At 38.8% G+C, this 25,454-nt stretch overlaps 1 protein-coding gene across 1 annotated transcript in view; it reads right to left on the bottom strand.

Annotated features, from left to right (window-relative positions):
* Positions 1–15,972: 15,972 nt before the first annotated feature.
* Positions 15,973–25,454, bottom strand: part of LOC129720220 (SKI2 subunit of superkiller complex protein) — a 204,518-nt gene continuing 195,036 nt past the window's right edge. Inside the window, exons 5-6 of the mRNA XM_055671669.1 lie at positions 16,500–16,678; positions 15,973–16,444 (exon numbers count right to left, since the gene is read on the bottom strand). Of these exons, the coding sequence (XP_055527644.1) occupies positions 16,076–16,444; positions 16,500–16,678 (548 nt within the window). The 3' untranslated portion in view covers positions 15,973–16,075. The remainder of the gene's footprint in view (positions 16,445–16,499; positions 16,679–25,454) is intronic.

Here is a 25,454-nt window from a genome sequence, read left to right as displayed (position 1 = left end):
AACTTATCCAATTGTGACACGGCAGCTCGTAGTCGGCAGCGAGGATAAAAAATTTGCTTTAGTTTTTAAGTCATCAGATATAATTGGCGCCGTTAAACATTAAATTGTATTTGTGCCGTGTCAAATAAATGTTATGTGAAGAAAAAAAAAAATTGTGACACTTGATCGAAAATGTACATTGGTGTCAATATATCATGTCGATTGGGGTTTACATTTATACGGCCAAATTCATAATGACTATCACGAAATGCATGTGGAATATACAAATTCTTTCTCCATTTAAAATTCGGAACATTTTCCGCAGTTTCGCATGTAACGGTACCTGAAGTATCACGTTGGGTTTCCCGGGCTGCATTTTCAATTTCGACAATAGTAATCCCATTTTCAACATCTTGAGTAATAAATTGCTGGTCTTCCTCATCCAATAAAAGTGCATCTTCCTCATCTTCACTTCACATTTCGCGCTCATTTATTTGACAGTTCATTTATTTTTTTTTTCTCTTTTTATGACGCAGTTATGTGCAGAAAATATTCTATTTTGACAATCTATGTAAAAATTACACAAAACATTGAAGTGAGATAACAAAATCACCCATTCAATATTTGGGAAAAATGCTTCCCTTGGTCCTTAAGGGGTTAATAATTGAAGTCAACATTTAGCCGGTTTGCCCGAATCAACATAACATAAGGGTAAACTGCCCATTTTTCGGGTGCCAGTGCCAGTGATGTTGGTAACGCGTCAAATGTATGGTAGCTGACAGCGATGCCATTCCCGTGGAATTTTATGCATTTTTATTTTCGTTTGTAGCAGAATGAAGCTGTTTTCTGTAAAGAAAAGGCGATTGTTTGATCTTCTTCGTGAGTCAGTCAATTTACCCAGGACTAACCAAAAAAAACGCTTGGTTGAGTGTATGCTGGCTAATCTTCGTAAAGTTTGTCGAGACGAGCTATATGATCGAGGAGCGCCAATCGTCCGGAAAGAGGTATCACGTTTTTGCTCTAGTTTTTATGAACGATGGAAGAAATGTGGTAGGGTTCTTTCCGTGTTCTTATCGAATTACGCTGATTGGTTGGATGGTGACATTATATTCGAGTTGTCAGATAGTACGAATGTAAAAACAAGTGTGAAAGTGGGTCGTCCTTCGAAGTCATTTATAGCCTCGGGAAGACGTTCCAAAAGGCTAAAAACTGAAACACTACGAGAAAAACATTCCTCCGTGAAATTGTTACATGCTGCTGCAACGCAATTCAGATCGGAAGGTGATAAACAACTCGCAAAATTATTGTTCATGTTGTGTAGTGATCCTCGAAAAGCTGCAGATATTTTGAAGGCTTACAACGAGTCTGAAAAACTTACGTTACCTGTTAAACTAAGTCCTGAGCAGGGCGTATCGTTAATAATTGAAGCGGATCTCGGTAAAGCACAATATCTTTTAATAAGATCGGTTGCGAAAAATCACTTCGCCGATGTATTTCCGTCGTATGATGCCATACTTGAAGCTAAACAAAAAGCTTATCCTTCACCGGATTCCATCAAAATTACCGGAACGTGCGCGGAAGTAAAACTTCAATAAACCGCAATAGTGCCGCTGCAATTAAAAATATGCAATATATCAGATTCTCCTTTTATTTGGACAAATCCTTCACCATCGTCAACTCGATATTGCCAACCGCTGCGAGTTCAATTTTTAAAAGAAACAAAAGAAACATTGAAAAAAGAAGAGGAGTACTTTATACATCAGATAGCAAATTTGCAGCCATCCACCGTTGTTTCAGAAAATGGAAAAGCTTTGAGAATTCACCACCGATTATCCATGACAATGATAGACGGAAAGGCCAGGAACATACTAACAGATACTTCTTCTATGGCAGCTTGTTGTGCCTGTGGAGCAACCCCAACATCAATGTCTGTTAGTTCAGTGGTTGATCGACCAGTAAAGACAAGTGTTTTCAAGTATGGCATTTCTGTGCTTCACGCACGCATACGCTTCCTAGAGTGCGTTTTGCATGTATCATATAAAATGGATATTTAAAAATGGAGTGCTAATAAATCGAAATATAAGGAGAGAAAAACTCGAGTTCAAAATGCTCTAAGGGAAGAGTTAGGCCTTTTGGTAGATGTCGTCAAAGAAGGCTTGGGTTCAACAAATGATGGTAATACTGCTCGGAAATTCTTTGAGAATCCGAACATAGTGGCAGCTATCACAGGATTCGACCAGGATTTGATTGAAAGGTTTGCTGTAATCCTCAAGACGCTGGCATCTGGCTGCGAAATCGACGTTGATAAATTTAAGGTATATGCAATGGTTACGGCCCAAATGTTTGAGAGCAAATATCCATGGTACTACATGCCTGCATCAGTACATTTCGTACTAATCCATGGAGCTGATGTGAAGGCATCACTAGAGTTGCCCATGGGAGTGTATTCCGAAGAAGCCTTGGAAGCTAGAAACAAAAATATACGTTCTTTTCGAGAATACAGGACCCGCAAAATTTCTAGAGAAGCTACAATGACGGACTTATTAAATGGATTGTTACTAACTGGAGATGTGGTCTTCTCTTCTTATAAATTGAAAAGGCAAAGGAGTCACCACGAATTTTCAGAGAATATACAAAATCTGTTGAAGTAATATCTGAGACTTTTTCTAATTTTTTTAAATAAAATATTGATATACATCTGTCAATAAAATAAACTGTTTTTTCTTTTCCTCATAGCCCTTACGCATACATAAACTTTGTCTGAGTTATCTAGGTCGTAAATTCGAGATATTTGGGGTTTTCTTCTTCGATATTCTATTTTTTTAGGATTAATTGCTGAATTTCTCAAAATTACATCATGTACTAACTTCATATCCAAGAAAGAGTTTCTCAAAATACTATTCTCTACAAACTACCTTTAGACGTCATCCTTCTATTTTGCTTCCTTGAGAAGTTAGCGACAGCGCCGCCCTAGCGGTGAAGATTCGAACTACGTAGTCATTGCCAAAAGATGGCCAATAGTTTCAGGATCAACATTCAAGAAGACATCGTTCATCTAGGAGGCAACCCTTAGGAGTTATTAATTTCGCCCCGATTTCAGTCATTTCCGACCACTGTGCGACGACTGTTCTTTGTTTTTTTTTTATAAAGCAACATGTGTGCTTTACTTTTGTATGCAAACGAGTGCGAAGCAAAAGCAAACGGGCTATTGTTAGCCGGAGTTTGATGGTATGAATTTGCTGCTAGTATTTGACACATCAATCAGTTTAGCGAATTTCATGATCATAAATTGAAAAGAGCTGAATATTGTCCAAAATTTGCAGAAAGTGAAAAAGTTTGACATAATTAAAATTTTATAAAGATTTGTTTACTGTTCTCTTGCTTAACACTTATTTTATAATTTTTCATTGATAAATTTTGTGATTTTTGTCCAAATTTATATTTTATCCTTATGGATTGAGTACGATATCAAAAATCTTTATTAATGGGGTATCATGATTATGATTGAAATTAATCCTGGATGAAATTTCAACTTCAAAAATAAAAACTAAAAAAATCTGCTATCGCTTTCTTCACTTAAGTGACAATTTGCCTAAAAATTTTTTTAACCTAAATTTTGAATGTAGTCACAACCGTGGCAAACTGCGGCAACTAAACTTTTAAGCTACTTTTCTACAAAAAATCACGTTTTTTTTTCAAATATTTTCTAGTGTCAGGCCTACTATGACCAAATTTTACAATATCTAATGAAAAGGGTTTGTTTTGTACAATATTTACAACAACTTTTCCTTTGACGTCAAAAAAATCCAAGCTATAAATGAAGCTACAGAGCGTTGCAAAGTAATGTACTTTTTTTCAAAAAAAGACAAAAAAACGTCAGTTCGCCAAGCTTTTAAAAGTCATAAAAAAATCATATTTCATGATATTGCACCCAAATTTTGGATTTAGGCACTTGAATGTTATAGCAATAAAGGAAAAATATTATGAAACAGCAAACGAAAGAAAATTTTTTTGGTTGATGGTCAGCGATTCCCCACTGTGGGTTGTGATATCGGGTTCGATTCCCGATCGAGTCAAGGAGCTTTTCGAGCTGGAAATTTTCTCGACTCAGCACTGGGACACGTTGTATCCAGAGTCAATGGTATTTAGAGTCGCGCGAAGAGAAAATCTATCGTTTCGGCAATACAGTTTTTGTGCCGTTTGTTGCCAAGAACTATACAGTTCTGTTTTTCACCATGCATAAGCGAATATCATTTTTTGAAATTCTTCACAAGGTACACAGTTTTGAAAGATTACACCGGTGATGTTTTGTTAAATTTAAGTGAACCAGTGTACAGGTTTAATGTTGGATTAAAATGTGTAAGTAAATCTTCGGAAAAACACATATTCTTTATTACGCTCAGTTACAACACTTTTCATCCACTCCTAACATTATCACCTTGTTTATTTACATTGCTCGATTGGTACTCTCGTTTGACACTGATTTGGTTCCTTTGGTTTCATCTTTGCGGGACTCTTGAACATAGACTCTGGTTGTATCGTTGTACTTATCCTACACATGCAAAATGTGCCGAAAACAATATCGATAACGAATTCTCTCAACTATAATCTAGTTGATCGAGACCGCTATTAGCCCCAAGGCTAAGCGTGCGATATATATTGCATATTTAATAAAAAACAAAGTTTTTTTTGCAAAAAGTCAAATAAATCAACATTCAAATATAGTAGACACGAACTCGTGTTATATCAATTCCAAATTTTAACATTATCAATTAAAAATTGGTAATACTCAACAATATTTGTCTGAAAGCGAGACAAATCATGAATTGCAAAAGAAGGAAACGAATATACATTTATTAATCCAGCGTGTAGCAAACAGATGTTTTAGTATATAGGTCAACCACAGACTAATAGACGTAACACTGGAACCTAACTCCATCGCCACAAAAAACGTTCATTTCAAATTTTCAATCGAATAACAGTCATCGCGCGAAAACGTCGTCTGGGGCGCTGTCATGCAATCTCATACATCCCCATTTGACACATGCAGTAACGCTGGCGCTGATGTCGAAATACATGACGCAGCGCGAACACGACAGCAGATGGTGCTAGTGTTACTAACGTAAAGTACTGGAATTCCAAACGATGATTTTATTGAAAATTTGTTCGACGTGTTATGTCTGTTAGTCTGTGGGTCAACTATCCATATAGGAATAGGATCCATGATGGGTTGATTCACCCTAGCTGGATAAGATGTTTTCCGATGGATGTTTTCGCATGAATTGAGTTAATCTGTGGTCCGCTAAAGGGCGTGGTGCATTGGCCCACTCCCCCATAACATTTTACCCTATAACGAAAATTCTCTGTAGCAGCTTACCTACAACATCCTACAACAGCATTTCGCATGTTGTAGGGTAAGTACAACGATACATCATGCCCCAGCAATGCTGAGTCGAGAGAATCTCCAGCTCGAAAAGATCCTCGACCTGATCGGAAATCAAACCCGATATCTCAACCGTGTGGGAGAGCTAGCCAATCGACATCGCTAACCACAGAGCCACGGGGACCAACAGAAAACAACCAAACGCCGAAAACATTAATTCGGAAGATCGGCATTCAAATTTTAACCACTACAGAAAACATACGGGAGTGTTTCATCTTCGAGTGCCGATCTTCCGAAATAATGTTTTCGGCGCTAAGTTTGATTTGGCTGTACGCTGACCATATAAGAATATAAAAATTCAATAGAGTATCGAACGTCTTCGTCAGGGGGTTTCTTCGGATCTTCGAAATTTAAAATTCCATTAAATTTTATCGACTCGGGTATGACTTTCGCAGACATTTTGTCAAGAGACTGTAAGAACGAATGTAAGAAGAAATACAACTTAAAATAATACAGGTTATAACTGCCTTTAATGGACCACTTAGTAGCGTAGCTGCAAATTTTGCAAGAAAAAGAGTAAATATCTAAACTGAATTAAGTATTTCATTATGTATAAACATGAAGTAACATGTTTATCATCTTTACTGCATGAGAAACAACTAGATAATACCTCTATTTTCTCATAATAAAAGAAATAAATCATAGTTTCAGTTTCCTTTAATGGGCCACCGTTTCCTTATTTGGACCACAACAATTTCCTAATTTGGGCCAGGTCCAAATAATACATCTCTTCAACCGTAGCTGCCGCTGATGAAACTAACTCTGGCTTACGCACTGCGAGTTCTGGATCTGGATCAACTGTAGACTGCACCCGTTCTTTCGTTATAGAGAATCCTTTACGTGCCATCCGAGTTAACCAGCGAACAATTGAGTCCTCTTCCGCGGCAGTCAATGCAGTTTGTTTACCTTTTCGTGGTTTTCCTGACCACTTGCTGCTTGCACGGAATATTACGGTGGATCGTGGAACATTGGAGCGCCTGCAAGCTTCTCTAGTCGAAACACCACTTTTTATTGCTTGAAGACACTCAGTAACAGATGCTTCAGTATATTTTTCACCATTTTTCGGCGTTTTTCTCATTTTGGCAGCAATTTTATACAATAACACAATCATAACGAATTTATGGTAACTATAGTAACTATGATTCACGGCGTTATTTCGATGATAGCTCTTGTTCGAAATGAAGCATGCCGGAATAAGAAAAAACAGTATTATTTCCACCCTTAGTTGGGCCACTGTTTTTTCAATATTTTAGGTGTTTTTCTAGTAAAATTTACTGCCTATCTTTTAAAGACACTATTATCCTACCCGTTCATCGAAAATCTGATTATTTTCGCTCGGAAAGTGTGATGTCAGTACAGTTTTTAGTAAAGCCATTTCGTATGAAAACGTTATCGAACCATGGCAAACCAGGTAGCTGTTATTAAAAGACATTTTTTGCAGCTTTAATGAAGAATATTATAGTAAACGTCTGGTGCAACATTTCTAATGAAGAACATTATTGAAGTTGTCAAAGCATAAATCAAAATAAGTATATTTATAATGTGTAAGAAGAAGTGTAAGAAGTTCAGGTGGTCCACTAAAGGAAGTGGTCTATATTGAGCAGATCTACCCTATAAATGGAAAAATAAGCAAAATAAGAGGTCAGTGCGTCTTGAACTGTCCTACAGGTCAGACGTGTTTTCGGTTGCTTGTGGACTGGTCTTTGACTGCCTATAGCTTCAAAGTTTGTGTTTTGTCAGTGTGTCTTCTAAGGGCTACCTGAAAGTTATTTCCCATCAGTCTTTCTCAAGACTACCTACTTTTGAATTTAACATTTGTTTTAACTTTTTTCGTATCACCTAAAATGGCAGGACGAAAAAAGAAACCACGCATCGCTGCGGGGAGGAAAAGAGAGGCATCTCTTTCTGACACTTCGAGTGTCTGTAGTGACAATCCTTTTGATATTTCGCCCGAGCAAGAAGCTGGTGAAATGGAAGTTATTAGTAATGAAACTATACAAAATGTAAAATATTTAAAAAGGAGAAAGTTCCACCTATTGTGGTAACTATTTCTTCTGAATTTAATATTTTCAAAAAGGAACTTTCAACGTTTGTTTCTGACGTTAAAGTTACGTATCAAATTAGTCGTAGAGGCGAATGCCGCTTATTAGCCGACTCTATAAAGGGTCGTAATCGTCTTATTCAGTATTTAACTGAAAAGATGTATAAATTTTTTACATATGGTACGAAGAGCGCCAAGCCGTTCAAGGTCGTATTGAAAGGTCTCACCAACGATCAAACCGTTGATGAGATCAAATCTACTTTAACAGAATTACTTGGCATAGCCCCTACCCAAGTAATTCTAATGAAACAAAAATCACGAGGCGAAAACAGTCAGCGCACTGGAATTTCCCTTGTTAATTATTTAATTCATTTTAACCGCAGTGAGGTTAATAACTTAATTTTTTTGAAAAAGCACATGCTTTATATAACGTGCGTGTAAAGTGGCGAGTTTATAGGAAGTTTGGCGGAGGTGAAAAGCATATCACCCAATGCCGTATTTGCCAACGTTATGGCCATGGTTCAAAGTTCTGTAACATGGACCAAAAATGCCTGATTTGTGGAGACTCTTCTCACAAAAAGGACACATGTCCTGTGAAAGAGAGTAAAAATTTTCGCTGTGCGAATTGTAACGGCAACCATATGTCAAATTTTTACCAATGCCCAGTCCGTTTAACAATTGTTAAGCCAAGGCAAGGTAAACAAATATCAATTTCCCAATCAAAACAAACTTTAAAACAAAATTCTCCAAGCGTACCAATAACGCCCACTTCTTCTACCCCTCTGCATACCCGTTTAACATATGCGCAGGTTACAGGTAGTTCGAATGTCCGCCAAATGTTGGTAGTTCGAAAATGACCGCTAATATGGGTTAGCAAAACACGCTAGAAAATAATTGTACACCTATTACCCCAGCTAATATTGCTACCGAAAATATTTTTTTTAATGTCAACTGCCTGGGGCCTATTACGGCAGGTAAACTTTTTTTTTGCAACAGGCAATGTTTGATCTCATGAACGCCATGTTGCAGGCAAAATCAATGTTTGAAGCCATTCAAATAGGTACAAATTTTACAATTAAAATTGTTTCTAATTTAAAATTTAGCAATGATTTTAAATAAACCGATCAAAATTTTTAATTGGAATGCTCCCTCACTGAAGGCCAATGAGAATGAGCTTTTAAATTTTTTTAACAGTAAATAATGTGCATATTGCAATTATTACTGAAACATTTTTGAAACCTAACATGAAATTAAAATTGTTGACGGATCTAGGCAACCATCGCCTTGATGGAGTGCAACATCATAAAGCTCTTAGCAATTGGTTGTTATGTAGTTTTTATAGCAACCAAATGAAAAATAAAATTTTCTCATTACAAGTTCAACCTCAAGCAAGAGTAGACGTCTTTCCCTTTTGTTCCCGAAGATTCCCTGCCTAACTGTAACAGGTTGTGGAGCCCATCCGGAAGCTCCTGATCGGAAATTTGAAGCGTGAAGAGTTTGCTGCTTTATTTTTGCCTTTCTCCTAAAAAGGTATAGCAATCACTTGCAAAACCGAAAGTATAAAAGTGCTCCAAAGGGCCGAATGGCATTTATCACTCGACTCAGCTCGACGAGCTGAGCATTTTCTGTATGTGTGTGTGTGTGTGTGTGTGTATGTGCAGATTTTTATTCTCACTCACTTTTCTCAGAGATGGCTGGACCGATATTCATGAAATTAATTGCAAATGAAAGGTCTTGTTGCCCCACAAGACCCTATTGAATTTCATTGTAATCGGATTTTTAGTTTAGAGGTTATGTTTCAAAATGTGAAAATCATGAAACATCAATATCTCAGAAACTACACAACCGATTTGAACAAAATTAATTTCAAAAGAACGGGTTACCTAGAAAACCCTTAAGTTTTAAATTTCATAAAGATTGAACTAGTGCTTCAAAAGTTATGAAAAGAAACGTGTTCTGAAGACTGTTTAATCTCACTCATGTTTCTCAGAGATGGCTGTGCCGATTTTCATAAAATCAGTGTCAAATGGAAGGTCTAATTGCCCCATAAGACCCTATTGATTTGTTTTGCAGTCGAACTATTACTTTGCATGTTATGTTTAAAAATGTGAAATCCAGCTATGCAAAGGAACATATTCCGAAGACTACTTGGACTCACTCACTTTTCTCAGAGATGGCTGACCCGATTTCCACAAAATTAGTGTCAAATGAATGGTCTAGCTGCCTCAGAAGACCCTATTGAATTTTACTGTAATCGAACTGTAACTTCATTTGTAATGTGCCGACTTGTGAAAATCACGAAACTTCATTATCTCAGAAACTACACAACCGATTTGATTATTATTATCAGATGAGCGGGCTAGTTAAGGGTTAACTGATGAATTATGATTGAACACGTGGTTTCAAAGTTTGGCTGCCCTACACGTTCCCATTTCATTTGATTATAATCGAACTTAAGCAACCGTTATGTATTAAATTGTTAATAAAACAACTAAAGTCAATCATCTCAAAGATCACATGACTTATTTGAACATAACTGGTGTCATCCGAAGGAGTCATCTCTCAAACTTACAAATAACAAACTTCATAACAATTTGATATGTGGCTCAAATGTTATGGAAAGAAAAGAAATTCAAAGACTATTTGAAACTACACTCGCTTTGATCGATATATGTGGCCTCAACATAATTTATATGTGGTGTTGTACTATTTGAACGTTCCAAATTCATTGATTCCTTGCGATGTGTTTAAAGTCTGCAAATGCACGACGAATCGGCCATAGGATATGATCAAAGTCAAATAACAAATCGTTTGAAATGATTGGTTTTATCGAAATGACAACATCCTCGGCTTTTGGCTTCTGTACATCGCCTTAATTCTGAATATATTCATATTGGGTGGTATTCGGTCATTTTCAGCAGATTTGGCATCAATATGACACCGGAAATACCCATTTTGGGAGGTATTTAGTTCGCGAGATGTGCAGAAATTTGTGCAGAAACATGTGCTTCCAGAAGAGAGATGGGCGTCGAACCATTATCGAAATATCTGTTACCTCTAAAAACATTCTCATACCAAAGTTGGTTGTATTTTCTTAATTGGTTCTTGAGCTGTGCGAAAATTGTGTTTCATTTGCATGGGACCCCTCCCTCATAAAAAAGGGAGGGGTGTCAAACCATTATGCACATATTTGTTACCTCTAAAAATATTCACCTGCCAATTTTGGTTCCATTCAGTTAGCTAGTTCTCGAGATGTGCAGAAATTTGTGTTTCATTTGTATGGGACCCCTCCATTCCAAAAGAGGGAGAGTCTCAAACTATCATAGGAACCTTTATCGGCACCAAAAACCCCTACATACAAATTTTCACGTCGATCGGTTCGGTAGTTTTCGAGCCTATTAGAATCAGACAGCCAGACAGACCGGACTGCATTATACGTATATATTACAACATCAAATTTTTAGAACCTTAAGAGTGAATATACATTTAGGGAGCATACTAAAATGTCGTAGCATTTTTTTATGATTTTTGAACCCCCCTCCCCCTCGTAGCATTTGGTCACAAAACTTCAACTCCCCCCGGAAAAAACGTAGCATTCGATTGCCTCCCTCCCCCCTCCCGGTTTTGAGGAAAACATGCAAAAATTCTTGAAAAAAATCACAGGAGGGTTGTGTGCAAAGCCACGACCGCAAGGATGAAGTAGAATACTTTTACGAGAAAACCCGGCTGCTTGCGTGTCAGTCATTTTTTAATTTGTTGTTTAATTCAATATCGGATAAGATACCGATCACATCTTGACGTTATCACTGACAGTGCGAATAAAGTATTCCTTGTGATAAAATAAACAGTGAAAAGCTGATTTAACACTCAAAACTAGACGGCTCATGTGTTGTCAAAATGAGTCAACTTTTCATTGAATGCATTTACTAGTGCCCGCTATCGCACAGAGACTGCATTTCACTAAAGTGCCTCACTGCATCAGCTGCTATCGATGCTAAACCCGCTGCAACTGCTACGCTATCCGTACCATGCTAATGTTTTGGCCGCTATACGCTGCTATTGGTATCCGCTGTCCCTGCATCAGCTGGCCCAGCTGCTATCGATGCTGAGATCTGCTGCAACTAGTGCACTATCCATTGCCATGCCACAGCTGTGGCCGCTATCTGCCTGGTATCCACTGCACTGCTACTGCTGCTGCTAAGGGAAGACTGCTGTTGTTGCTGTCTAGAACTATTGTGAGCGGCTTCGACTGAAACAGGCTCTTATATAGGGATGAAAAACCTACTGGTAGTAGAAGTCAATCATCGATAACTATCGATAGCCATTTCAGTCGATATTTCCCATCCTTACTCTTATACAGACAAATAGCAAATTTAAAACGACAAGGTTTATGATTTTGTCGACAGTGCTTGGGAAGCAATCATATTAACGACTAATCAGATCAGTCGAATTTTGCGCTTCAACAAAGATTGACCATTCTCAATAATATAGTTGCTTGTCATGATTTGGACTTGATAATTTTTGAATCTTAATTATGCGAAAAATTATTTTTTATGCTGATAATGAAAGCTTTCCGGATGTTGTGCTCATGACTGAAGGAAAAGATAATTCAGTACGTTCTGAGACACGGAGATGAAGCCAAATATGTATCTGTTCAAAATTTCTTGAAAGTGTAAATTGATTTAAGAGATAAGATTAACTCTTCAATTAGGTTTTTATTTCATCCTGAAAAGGACAATTTGTTGTTTAATTCAATGTTTGATAAGATGCCGATCACATCTTTGCGTTATCACTGGCAATGCGAATAAAGTTTTTCTTTGGGGGAAATAAACACTGAAAAGTTTCCCAGAACGTTCTTTTCATTGGATGCATTTGCTAGTGTGCCTGCTATCGCTCAGAGACAGCATTTCACTAAAATGCCACACTGCATCAGCTGGGCCTGCTTATATAGATGCTGAGACCAACGTCAACCGCTGCGCTATCCCCGTTGCCACAGTAGTGGACGCTTCCGTTCCCATTGGTATCCGCTGCCCTGCATCACCTGGTCCTGCTATCGATGCTGAGAGGCGCTCCGCTATCCGTGGTCGTTGTCCGCTGCACTGCTACTGCTGCTGTATCCACTGCTGCTGCTAAGGGAGGACTGCTATTGTTGCAGTCTAGAATTATAATGAGCGGCTTCGTGTGAAACAGGCTCTTATATAGGCCAAATAGCACATTTCAAATGGCAAGGTCTATGATTCTGTCGACCGTGCTTGGGAAGCAATCATATAACGACCAATCAGAGACCGAAGTTTTCGTTTTGACAAGGCTTGACTATTTTCAATAGTACAATAATTTGAAAATTAAAATTACAATTATATGCATTTGGGAAGAATCTTAGAAGATTTTTCAATCTATTGCTGCAAGAACGAAGGAAATCCATCGAATACTAACCAATTTATTAGCATTTGAAATTAGACATATTTTTCACTTTTTTCGGTATTAGATCTTCATTTCACATCCCTATGTAGCCGAACTTCCTGAGAGAAGTATTCTACTTCAAAAAATCACCGTGTCTAATTCAATCTATTTATCACTTATACACTGAAGACAGCATTCCTTTGGATGTTAACTTCGCTATGGATTAATGTTGCTTCGAAGAGATTGTGTTTTGGTACGAGGAGGAAAGATGTTTATACAACTCACTCCGTATGATCTATGACTGTAGAAAACACAGAAAATATTCCGAAATTCGCAAAAAAACTAATCGTTACACTTACCTGTTTTGAACAGAAATGAGTATCTTCACGTCGATCGGTTCGGTAGTTTTCGAGCCTATATGAATCAGACAGCCAGACAGACCGGACTGCATTATACGTATATATTACAACATCAAATTTTTAGAACCTTAAGAGTGAATATACATTTAGGGAGCATACTAAAATGTCGTAGCATTTTTTTATGATTTTTGAACCCCCCTCCCCCTCGTAGCATTTGGTCACAAAACTTCAACTCCCCCCGGAAAAAACGTAGCATTCGATTGCCTCCCTCCCCCCTCCCGGTTTTGAGGAAAACATGCAAAAATTCTTGAAAAAAATCACAGGAGGGTTGTGTGCAAAGCCACGACCGCAAGGATGAAGTAGAATACTTTTACGAGAAAACCCGGCTGATTGCGTGTCAGTCATTTTTTAATTTGTTGTTTAATTCAATATCGGATAAGATACCGATCACATCTTGACGTTATCACTGACAGTGCGAATAAAGTATTCCTTGTGATAAAATAAACAGTGAAAAGCTGATTTAACACTCAAAACTAGACGGCTCATGTGTTGTCAAAATGAGTCAACTTTTCATTGAATGCATTTACTAGTGCCCGCTATCGCACAGAGACTGCATTTCACTAAAGTGCCTCACTGCATCAGCTGCTATCGATGCTAAACCCGCTGCAACTGCTACGCTATCCGTACCATGCTAATGTTTTGGCCGCTATACGCTGCTATTGGTATCCGCTGTCCCTGCATCAGCTGGCCCAGCTGCTATCGCTGCTGAGATCTGCTGCAACTAGTGCACTATCCATTGCCATGCCACAGCTGTGGCCGCTATCTGCCTGGTATCCACTGCACTGCTACTGCTGCTGCTAAGGGAAGACTGCTGTTGTTGCTGTCTAGAACTATTGTGAGCGGCTTCGACTGAAACAGGCTCTTATATAGGGATGAAAAACCTACTGGTAGTAGAAGTCAATCACCGATAACTATCGATAGCCATTTCAGTCGATATTTCCCATCCTTACTCTTATACAGACAAATAGCAAATTTAAAACGACAAGGTTTATGATTTTGTCGACAGTGCTTGGGAAGCAATCATATTAACGACTAATCAGATCAGTCGAATTTTGCGCTTCAACAAGGATTGACCATTCTCAATAATATAGTTGCTTGTTATGATTTGGACTTGATAATTTTTGAATCTTAATTATGCGAAAAATTATTTTTTATGCTGATAATGAAAGCTTGTCGGATGTTGTGCTCATGACTGAAGGAAAAGATAATTCAGTACGTTCTGAGACACGGAGATGAAGCCAAATATGTATCTGTTCAAAATTTCTTGAAAGTGTAAATTGATTTAAGAGATAAGATTAACTCTTCAATTAGGTTTTTATTTCATCCTGAAAAGGACAATTTGTTGTTTAATTCAATGTTTGATAAGATGCCGATCACATCTTTGCGTTATCACTGGCAATGCGAATAAAGTTTTTCTTTGGGGGAAATAAACACTGAAAAGTTTCCCAGAACGTTCTTTTCATTGGATGCATTTGCTAGTGTGCCTGCTATCGCTCAGAGACAGCATTTCACTAAAATGCCACACTGCATCAGCTGGGCCTGCTTATATAGATGCTGAGACCAACGTCAACCGCTGCGCTATCCCCGTTGCCACAGTAGTGGACGCTTCCGTTCCCATTGGTATCCGCTGCCCTGCATCACCTGGTCCTGCTATCGATGCTGAGAGGCGCTCCACTATCCGTCGTCGTTGTCCGCTGCACTGCTACTGCTGCTGTATCCACTGCTGCTGCTAAGGGAGGACTGCTATTGTTGCAGTCTAGAATTATAATGAGCGGCTTCGTGTGAAACAGGCTCTTATATAGGCCAAATAGCACATTTCCAATGGCAAGGTCTATGATTCTGTCGACCGTGCTTGGGAAGCAATCATATAACGACCAATCAGAGACCGAAGTTTTCGTTTTGACAAGGCTTGACTATTTTCAATAGTACAATAATTTGAAAATTAAAATTACAATTATATGCATTTGGGAAGAATCTTAGAAGATTTTTCAATCTATTGCTGCAAGAACGAAGGAAATCCATCGAATACTAACCAATTTATTAGCATTTGAAATTAGACATATTTTTCACTTTTTTCGGTATTAGATCTTCATTTCACATCCCTATGTAGCCGAACTTCCTGAGAGAAGTATTCTACTTCAAAAAATCACCGTGTCTAATTCAATCTATTTATCACTTATACACTGAAGACAGCATTCCTTTGGATGTTAACTTCGCTATGGATTAATGTTGCTTCGAAGAGATTGTGTTTTGGTACGAGGAGGAAAGATGTTTATACAACTCACTCCGTATGATCTATGACTGTAAAAAACACAGAAAATATTCCGAAATTCGCAAAAAAACTAATCGTTACACTTACCTGTTTTGAACAGAAATGAGTATCTTGTAAATTTAACTATTGAAAACCACAATGAAACAACGATTTTTGTTTTCAAAACAGATTGTGTGTTTACACAAAATTTCAGAATGCTACAGATAGAAAGATTTCGACAGCTCTCGCTGCAAAACTTTGTGTAATTTTGTAGTGTTTTTTTTATGCATTTTTCGTACGAAAAAACCGGTCTTTCAAAATAAATGCTAGGTCGATTTTAATCCAAAACCCCCCCCCACCCCCCTTGTCACAGCTTGTCACAAAACGACGATATCTCCCCCACCCCCTATTATGCTACGTCATTTAAGTATGGTCGATGTTTTCGATGTTTTCAAATATTGAATTTGGTTGTGTATTTAATATATCACGCAACAACTATCTTCAACAAAAATTGAAACAATCGGTCGGAAATTCTTCACGTGTTATTCTAGGTCTTCACCAACCTCAATTGGTGTTCTAGATGTATATAAACTTGCAGCGAAAACAATATCTCGTTTGATTGCATTTGAGGCTTCTTCCATCTTGTTATGTAATACCGGATCTCCAATTATCCGTGCTGCATCCTTCACATTACATAAAGTTTCGTTTAATTGTTGTATACATCGCACAATGATCCCCTCCTTAATATCTGTTAGCTCCATGATTTCTGCGAATGGTTTGTTTCGTGCCCATTCGTATACTACTTCGACTAATCCGAAATTTAATTTATCACTTTCTTGCATATCACTTACACCATGTAGTTTTTCAATATAGCAAATGTCATTTTCTACTTCTTCAAACATTTTCTTAGCCTGTAAAATGAGAAATTAGTTATGTTTGAAATGTTATGAAATGTTTGCATCAGACCTTTTCTACAGTTTCGGTCATTTTAGGGTCCACCTCTGTTTTTGCCTGGAACACTAAACTGGAAAGCAGAGCAGCGATTTCTGCCGGTTGTAAATCGGTGAGAATATTTCGTAGAACCAATTCTGTTATAATCAGTTCATTCTGCCCCATTTCACATGCCACGCGTCCTTTCATAGCAACTGGTGAAAATGAGAAAAAAGACAAGTATGTAAGAAAGTACAAACGCTAGTTCCTATGCACATAAACGCAAGCTTTACGTAGGACTACGTAAACTATTATGCATAAAACTATTACGCATAAGACTACGTAATCTATTATGCCAACCCGAAAAAACTCGGTTGTTCTCCAAACCACAGTCGTTTATGTAATACTGAATACTGAATACTGAATTTCATTTTCTGATTTTTCAAGCTTTTGATTAAGTATTGTATAAAGATATGTTTGATTGCTACAATCAAATTTGACTACTGCGTGATACGATTTCATGATAACGGTTCTATGACAAGTTCGGAAATTTAACAATAAAGACAAGAATATGTTTGGCTCAAACGCGTGTTAGCAATATACTGTGCTTACGCTACGCTATATGTATATTGATATTTAAATACTATATATATTCACAGATAATATTAATAAAACCAAATTAAACACTATAATTTCTGTGAGCTTTTGTTTTTCGATTTTTCAAGCTTTTGATTAAATGTTGCAGCTGAATATAATTATAAATAAACGTTGTAGCAGCGTGACATGAATACACGACAACTGTACTATGATAAGTTTGGCGGTTTGAGATCGATTTTAGGAATATGTTTTGACTCAAGTGTATGTTTGCGTTTTTATATACTTTAAGGGCTTTGGATGCATGTAATTTTGTCAGTTTTTCAATTTTAATAGATAGTTTTCACGTCAACAACCTAACCCCCTCAATCCAACTCCGTAGTACTTACGAGAGTGTCACTGAGTCGGTGGCCTCTCATTAAGTAAGTATTACATCATCAATATCCTTTCTAATAACCCCAAGCTACGGTAAAGATGGGCGTGGCCAGCAATGATGACTATCGGGCCTACTTTAACTCTGATTGGTTTAAATGTTACTCCCAAATATTGTACCTCATACAATCCGAGTGGAAGCGTTAGGGCATCCTTAACAGTGCGCTACTATTTAAGTTGTTATGGCGACTGTGTACAGCGCGGCTATTTTACGCACTCACCCGTTTTCACACCGGTCCACATAGGAGTAAATACGTTTAAAACCTGATCATAAGTGAAAAATTCAAAGTAAATCAACTTTGTATTGTAGTGTTTCATGTTGAAGTGTGATGTATGCTTGATCACTTGACAGCTCATCAACATCCAAAAGTTATGATTACGGACTTAACGAAAGGTTTGAACCGACCGCAATTCAACAGTTTTTTGTGCATGATAATGACGCTTTGATACCGTGAGTTAAAATATAACGTTCCGAAGAAACAAGTGTAAACAAGTGATTTTTAAATTAAACAACGATGGATATTGTTAAAGAATGTTAATCGAACAGAAATGTGTACTTAGCATGTATGCTAGTCTCTCCAAATACCCAGGTGTTTGTCAAAATCAATATAATAAAACCTAAAATATTTGTTTTTATAAGTTAACTCAAAATGAGATAAGTTATGTTTCCGGCAAAATCCGGTTGAACGGCTTATATTACGTGAAAGTGCTAATATTTTTGGTTATAATGGTGAAGAAAAACCTTCCGGGTGCTTCCGGTCTCGTGTTTTATCGCTATGTGAAAATAATCAAGAAATTCTTATTTTTTCGCTTCTTGGATAGTTGTAGCCTTGGTTACCCAAATGAAACTTTGTCAAACGACTGAAATGTGTACTGAAAAGTCATTTCATGATAAATTCAAGTATTTGGATGAATTTTAACTCGACTATGACTGAATTTAAATTTCATTATAAGAAATGTCATCCGTCACTTTAAGGTGGGTTACTCCATGCAAAAAATTATCCAAATCCAATCATTTGTTTTTATTATCACAATATGATACGTTTTCAGTGCAAAAAATTTTTTTAAATAATTATGATCAGGTTTGATGTTCTAAGTGTTCCACTGTGCGGTCGTTGCTATCGTCTCTGTTTGACGTTTCATCCAGCATAAATCTTTAGCAGCGCTCTTACCGGGCTGCCAAATTTGAGAGCGCGATACTTCCCGGAGACCCGGCTACTATTTCTCTAGCGCGTTTAGCGACCGGTACGGGATGAAGTGATGATAGAGCGCTGCCAAACGGGCTATAGAAGCGCACTGTTAAGGATGCCCTTAGTTATCAGTCTGCAATCTACGAAATCTACCGTGCTTACGCTACGCTACGCTAGGCTACTGAATAGTGTAGTATATTTCGTTGCTTGGCTAAGAGTGATACACTTCATCGGGCCTCCTCTGCTGGTTGCCAGCACGGAATGGGTTAATCATTTTTCATACATTTTAATTATATACCGAATAAAACGAAAATAAACGAAACTAAAAGAATGATGTAATTTAAAAACAGGTTAGTTAGATGAAGATGGGCGTATGAAATAAACATCAAGGATCGGTTAATAGTATCTCAGTGCGAATGCTATATGTGATCTGACCATGAATGTTAATAGCATTAATCAGCAAAGCTAGCGTTATATGGCAAAGCTAACTACACAACTGCACATGAGCAGTAATATTATTTTATATAAACAATTTGATACTGTGCATAACAGCCGTGGTATATACAAACTTTTATGCGATTTCAATCAAGAATGGCGGATTCAGCTGACAACAAGAATGGTGGATTCATTTCAGAACAATCATTACTCTTCATTCCCTGTTAGATTCCATATAAACCCTTGATCAGACCGGTCACTATACCCGCGTGTGCAAATAAATCCCGTTGAAAAATATTTACTGAATAGTTAATAAAAATTAAAGTTTGATAACACAATACAAGTGATTTGATTTGATGATACCCCAACGCTACAACACCTGTGATCTATCCCAGACGATTCATTGGTGCCGTGACCAGAATCACAGGTGTGGATTCCTGGAAATTTAATCACGACATTTTCAACTCTTACCTCTCTAGGAGAGAGAAGTTCCCGAAGGATTGCTGAGTTATAATTTATACAATGCCTATTTATTGATAGGTACATGTGAGTACCTGTCCAACTACCATACATTTCGCGAGCGGTACTTTTTGGTTGTCTTTTGATTCTCCCATAAAGGTAAAGCCGTCGTAAATCACGGTCGCCCGACACGTGTTATTTGCCCCTACTGGAAATTATCCCTAAGTGCCCCACGGAACGCGAATGAACCTAATACCCACCCAAGTGCAACAATAACCCGGAATTCAGTTATATCACCGAAGTAACGATCGGTTCCCGCTACACCTTTTACAAACATCACCCGCAGCAAATAGTTGTCCTCTTGAGAGTTCCTGCTAATAAAATAAATTCAAGGCCTGCTTACTGACAGGCACAGGTGAGTGTCTGTCCAAATATTCTATCCCAACAAATCGGTGCTTCCTGGTGTTCTGCTAGCTCATTGCAGCCTATTGTACACACAATTTACCACCATGGCGGAGAAGAAATTCAAGCAAAAGGAATTGAAACGTCGGAATATCATCGATTCCGTCTCACGCATCGAGGATTATCTACAAAACTACAATCACGATCGAGACCAACACGAAATAGCGATACGGTCAGAAAAACTGGATAGTTTGATGGAAGATTTCGAGACAGTACAAGGTGAATATGAGATTTTGTATGATAGTGAATCATTTATCGCATCGAATACGCAATTGAGGGCTCAAATGGAGGAGAAGTTTTTTCGGATTAAAGGTGGCTTGATTTCTAAACGTCCTCCCCCTGTCGCAAACCCTGTGCAACCACAGAATTTAGCTCCGGTCATACCCCACATCTCTAATGTGAAACTTCCTACTATCGCATTACCTGTATTTGACGGTGATCTTAATGAGTGGCTTACCTTCCATGAATCATTTGCCTCTCTTATCCACACATCGGCTGAAATCCCTAGCATTCAAAAATTTCAATACCTTCGTTCTTCATTAAAAGGCGAAGCGTTAAAACTAATCGAGTCATTAACCATAACCGCAGATAATTACGCTGTTGCTTGGCAAGCACTGCTTGATAGGTACTCCAATGAATATTTATTAAAGAAAAAGCATTTGCAATCTTTGCTATTCGGTGTTAAGGTCTGCAGTGAATCGCCTCTAGCACTACGTACCATAATTGAAGAGTTCGAACGACATGTTAAAATACTTTCCCAGTTAGGCGAACCCACACGACACTGGAGTAGTTTGTTGGTACAGTTGCTTTGTTCGCGATTAGATGATCGTACCCTTAAAGACTGGGAGGAATATATATCTAATGATGGTGAACCTACCTACGCTAATCTCATCAGTTTCTTAACAAAAAAATCCAGAGCATTGGAATCGCTATCCATGGGCTCAGAATCAACATTATCGTCCCACAATAAAATAACTCACGCACCAAAACAGTCGAAGCTACCATATATTCCCCCCGCCAATCGTATTAATGCTTACGCTGCATCAGATAATCCCCCGCCTCTTTGTTTAGCATGCAATCAGTATCATCTTTTAGTAAAGTGCCCCGTCTTCGAGAGAATGCCACTGAAAGATCGTTTGCAACTAAAAAACACAAAAAGGATTTGCAGTAACTGTTTCAGAAGCGAGCATTTCGCAAGAAATTGTAATTCATCCTACTCTTGTCGCATTTGCCAAAAACGGCATCACTCGCTATTGCACCCCGGCTTTGAAACCACTGGAACTAACAACGAGATACCAAATCGAAACTTCGGACAATCAAATTTCGGCCAACAAACCGTGAGCTCTTATTTGATCATTATGGAGAAAAACACATCAAAACCCGACTCACTGATGATGTATAACGCTGCAATGGGATCCAGATCGGTGAATGTTTTGCTCTCGACTGCCGTTTTAGTTATTACTGATGGTTTCGGAAGGGGACATTTGGCTCGCGCACTATTAGATTCGGGATCGCAATGTAATGTGATGAGCGAGCGTCTTTGTCAGCAACTTCGTCTACCCAGACATCGTATTAACCAATCCGTCTTTGGTGTTGGTGAATCAAAAACCCGAGTGACTGCTTCAGTAGCAATTGAGATCCAATCGAGATTCGGTGATTTCTCATGTAAAATTAATTGTCTGGTATTACGCAAATTAACATCCTATTTGCCTTCAACCAGTTTTGCCGCAAAGAGATGGACCATCCCTAGTGAGTTACCTCTTGCAGACCCAGAATTCAATGTATCCCGAAAAGTGGATCTCATTATTGGTGCGGAACATTTTTATACACTATTAAAGGGTGGCCGGATGGAGATAGGTAACCCATCACCAACTCTTGTTGAGAGTGTGTTTGGCTGGCTCGTCTCGGGTAAGGTTGATACGGAGACTGATTCCCGACCACTGGTGTGCTGTTTTTCTACTTTAGATACGCTAGAGTCAATTGATCGCAATTTAGAACGCTTCTGGAAGATAGAAGAGGTTAATATCTCGACAGCAACCCCTACTGAACAGTATTGTGAGGAGTTTTACAAACAGACTGTGGATAGAGACACTACAGGTCGATATGTGGTCAAATACCCAAAAAAGACGGTTTTTCTAATATGCTAGGGCAATCTTATGATAACGCCTTCCACCGCTTGCAAAGTTTGGAGCGGAAACTAGAGAAAAATGAGGATTTAAAGAAAACTTACCATGCCTTTATTGAGGAATTTTTGTCGTTAGGACATATACGCGAGATATTCGCTGATGAATGTGAACCCGCCACAGTATTTTATCTCTCACATCATGCTGTCATAAAAGACACTAGTACGACAACCAAGGTTCGAAGTGCTTTCGACGCATCAGCAAAATCGAGCACTGGCTATTCCTTGAATGATACACTTTTCGTTGGTCCGGTCATCCAAGAAGATTTACTCACCCTGGTTATCCGTTTTCGCAAGTATAAAGTTGCACTACTGGCGGACATTGAAAAAATGTACCGCCAAGTTTCGATACACCCTGATGATCAACCTCTCCAACGCATATTGTGGAGATTCAGTCAAAACGACCCTGTTAAAAAATATCAGCTCACTACAGTTACCTACGGTTTAGCACCATCGTCATTTCTAGCCACCAGGACGTTAAAGCAGCTAGCAGACGATGAAGGAGAATCGTTTCCACTAGCCGCAGAAGAATTAAAACACAGTTTTTATATGGATGATTTTATTAGTGGAGCGTCGGACGTTAAAACTGCATCCCAACTTTGTACACAAATGGTCGAGTTGCTTAGTTTGGGCGGTTTCCGTTTGAGAAAATGGTGTTGCAATTTTCCCGAAGTTCTGGCTGACTTACCATCCGAATATATCATCACACAATCTGCCAAATCATTCGACGCGGAGGAGGCTGTAAAGACACTGGGAATCAGTTGGGAACCCACATCTGATGTACTTCGATTTGATTTGGGCACGCATACAATTGTAGAGCCGATTACAAAACGAAGCATTTTATCCGTGATAGCTCGTTTATACGATCCACTTGGATTGATAGCCCCGATCGTGGTTCGAGGGAAGGTGCTGATACAGCATTTGTGGACGTTAGCTATAGACTGGGATGAAGAGGTTCCAGTAGAGGTGAAAACAAGGTGGAAGAAATTTGTCTCGGAATTACCCGATTTATCATATTTTCTTATTAACCGATACGCATTTGGCGAAGGGGAAATACAATTGCACTGTTTCGCAGATGCATCTGAGATGGCATATGGCGCTGTTGTATACATTAGAACCATCGATGCCTCTGGAGAAATTAAGATCGAACTGTTGACATCGAAATCTCGTGTTAGCCCACTTAAAAGGTGCAGTATTCCTAGATTAGAGCTTTGCGCTGCAAAAACCGCAGCCGATCTTTTTCGCAAAGTGCAATTGGCTTTAGACGTCCAGTTTTCATCAGTATGGTTTTGGTCGGATTCGATGGTGGTACTTCATTGGCTGCGTATGTCACCGCACACTTGCAAGACCTTTGAAGCAAATAGAATAGCAGAAATTCAGGAGTTAACCCATAATGCGAAATGGTTGCATGTGCCGGGAAAAGCTAACCCAGCGGATTTAGTATCCCGTGGTTTGTCGGTAGGAGAATTAGTGAACAGCAAACTTTGGAAATATGGACCTGAATGGTTGCATGAGGGGGAGGGACATTGGCCCAAGCAAGAATTGGAAGCCTTCACCACACCACCAGATGAAATTCTTGAACGAAAGGCCGCTATCTTTGTTATTCAAACAGTAGTTTCAAGCGACACATTGATAAACCGTTTTTCCTCCTTTCATCGTATGATACGAGTCACTGCATATTGCTTACGCTTTGTCCGCACTTGCAAAGGTGAAAATTTAGCAGACTCCGTTGTACTTTCCGTTGATGAACTTAATGTTGCCAAAACCACCTTGATAAAATTAGTACAAAGAGAAGCCTTTGGGGATGTAATCAAGCAATTTGCAGCAGGTAAACAATTGTTTAAAAGCTCCAGCCTCAGACTTCTGAACCCATTTTTGGATATGGCTGGTGTGATGCGAGTTGGTGGCCGGCTCAGACTTTCGGATGAAGGATACGACTTCAAGCACCCAATACTACTACCTGGATTTCATTACTTTACTCGTTTACTGTTGATGTCAATCCATTTGAAAACCCTACATGGGGGAGTTTCGCTCACACTTGCAGTCACTCGTAATGAATTTTGGTCTACTAATGGTAGGCGAGCAGTGCGTAACACGATTCATAAATGCTATCGCTGCATTCGTGCGAATCCTCAACCGATAAAACAACCTATAGGGCAATTGCCACATGCCCGTGTCAGTCCTAGTCGCCCATTTTCCATCACTGGAATCGATTATTGCGGACCAGTTTTTGTTAAAACTCCGGGGCGGAAAGCATCCCCGATTAAAGCTTATAGAGCAATATTCGTGTGTTTTAGCACTAAGGCTGTGCATATCGAGTTAGTGGGCAATTTAAGCACAGCATCCTTCATGTCCGCACTTAGACGCTTCATTGCCAGACGTGGCTGCCCGCAACAGATTTTTTCGGACAATGGTACAAATTTCGCCGGTGCTAAAAATGAACTGCATGGCCTGTATCAAATGCTCAAGAACCGTACCGAAAATAACCGTATCGCAAATAGTCTCGCAACGGAGGGAATCACTTGGCATACTATACCACCACGTGCGCCAAACTTTGGCGGCCTATGGGAGGCTGCTGTGAAGGTGGCGAAAACGCATCTCCGTCGTCAACTGGGAAACACAACACTGTACTATGAGGATTTGGTGACGATATTAACCCAAATTGAGGGCTGTATGAACTCTCGGCCACTAGCCCCTTTGTCTGAAGATCCCAATGAGATGGAAGTTATTACACCGAGTCACTTTCTTATCGGTTCATCTTTGCAAGCTATACCCGATTCAGATTGGAAAAATGTGCCGATCAATAGACTAAACCGCTTTCAGTTCGTGCAAGAAAGAGTGCAACAATTTTGGTGCCGCTGGAGAAGCGAATACCTGAAGGAGCTTCAGCGACAATCCTACATAAATCCGGAAAAGGTTAACCTCAAGGTTGGTCAACTGGTAATTCTGAAGGATCAACTTTTGCCACCCACTCAATGGCCATTGGCGCGTATTGAAGCGCTTTATCCTGGGCGAGATAATATTTCTCGAGTTGTACTGCTGAGAACATCATCTGGAATATTTAAAAGACCATCGTGCAAGGTGTGTCCGTTACCTTGTGCATTCGACGAGTATGACGAAACCAGCGCAACCCCCAACCATGCTGGAGACGTCGCGGATTTTTCGGAGCAAGCAGATTATAATTAGAAATTAAGTACAATTGTGAAATAATTCATTTCAGGTGGCCGGTCATGTTAG

Source organism: Wyeomyia smithii, chromosome 1 (genome assembly GCF_029784165.1).
Source record: "Wyeomyia smithii strain HCP4-BCI-WySm-NY-G18 chromosome 1, ASM2978416v1, whole genome shotgun sequence".
NCBI lineage: Eukaryota > Metazoa > Arthropoda > Insecta > Diptera > Culicidae > Wyeomyia > Wyeomyia smithii.
The sequence above is the reverse complement of the archived record's forward strand: the minus strand, read 5'-3'. Positions and strand labels throughout refer to the sequence as shown.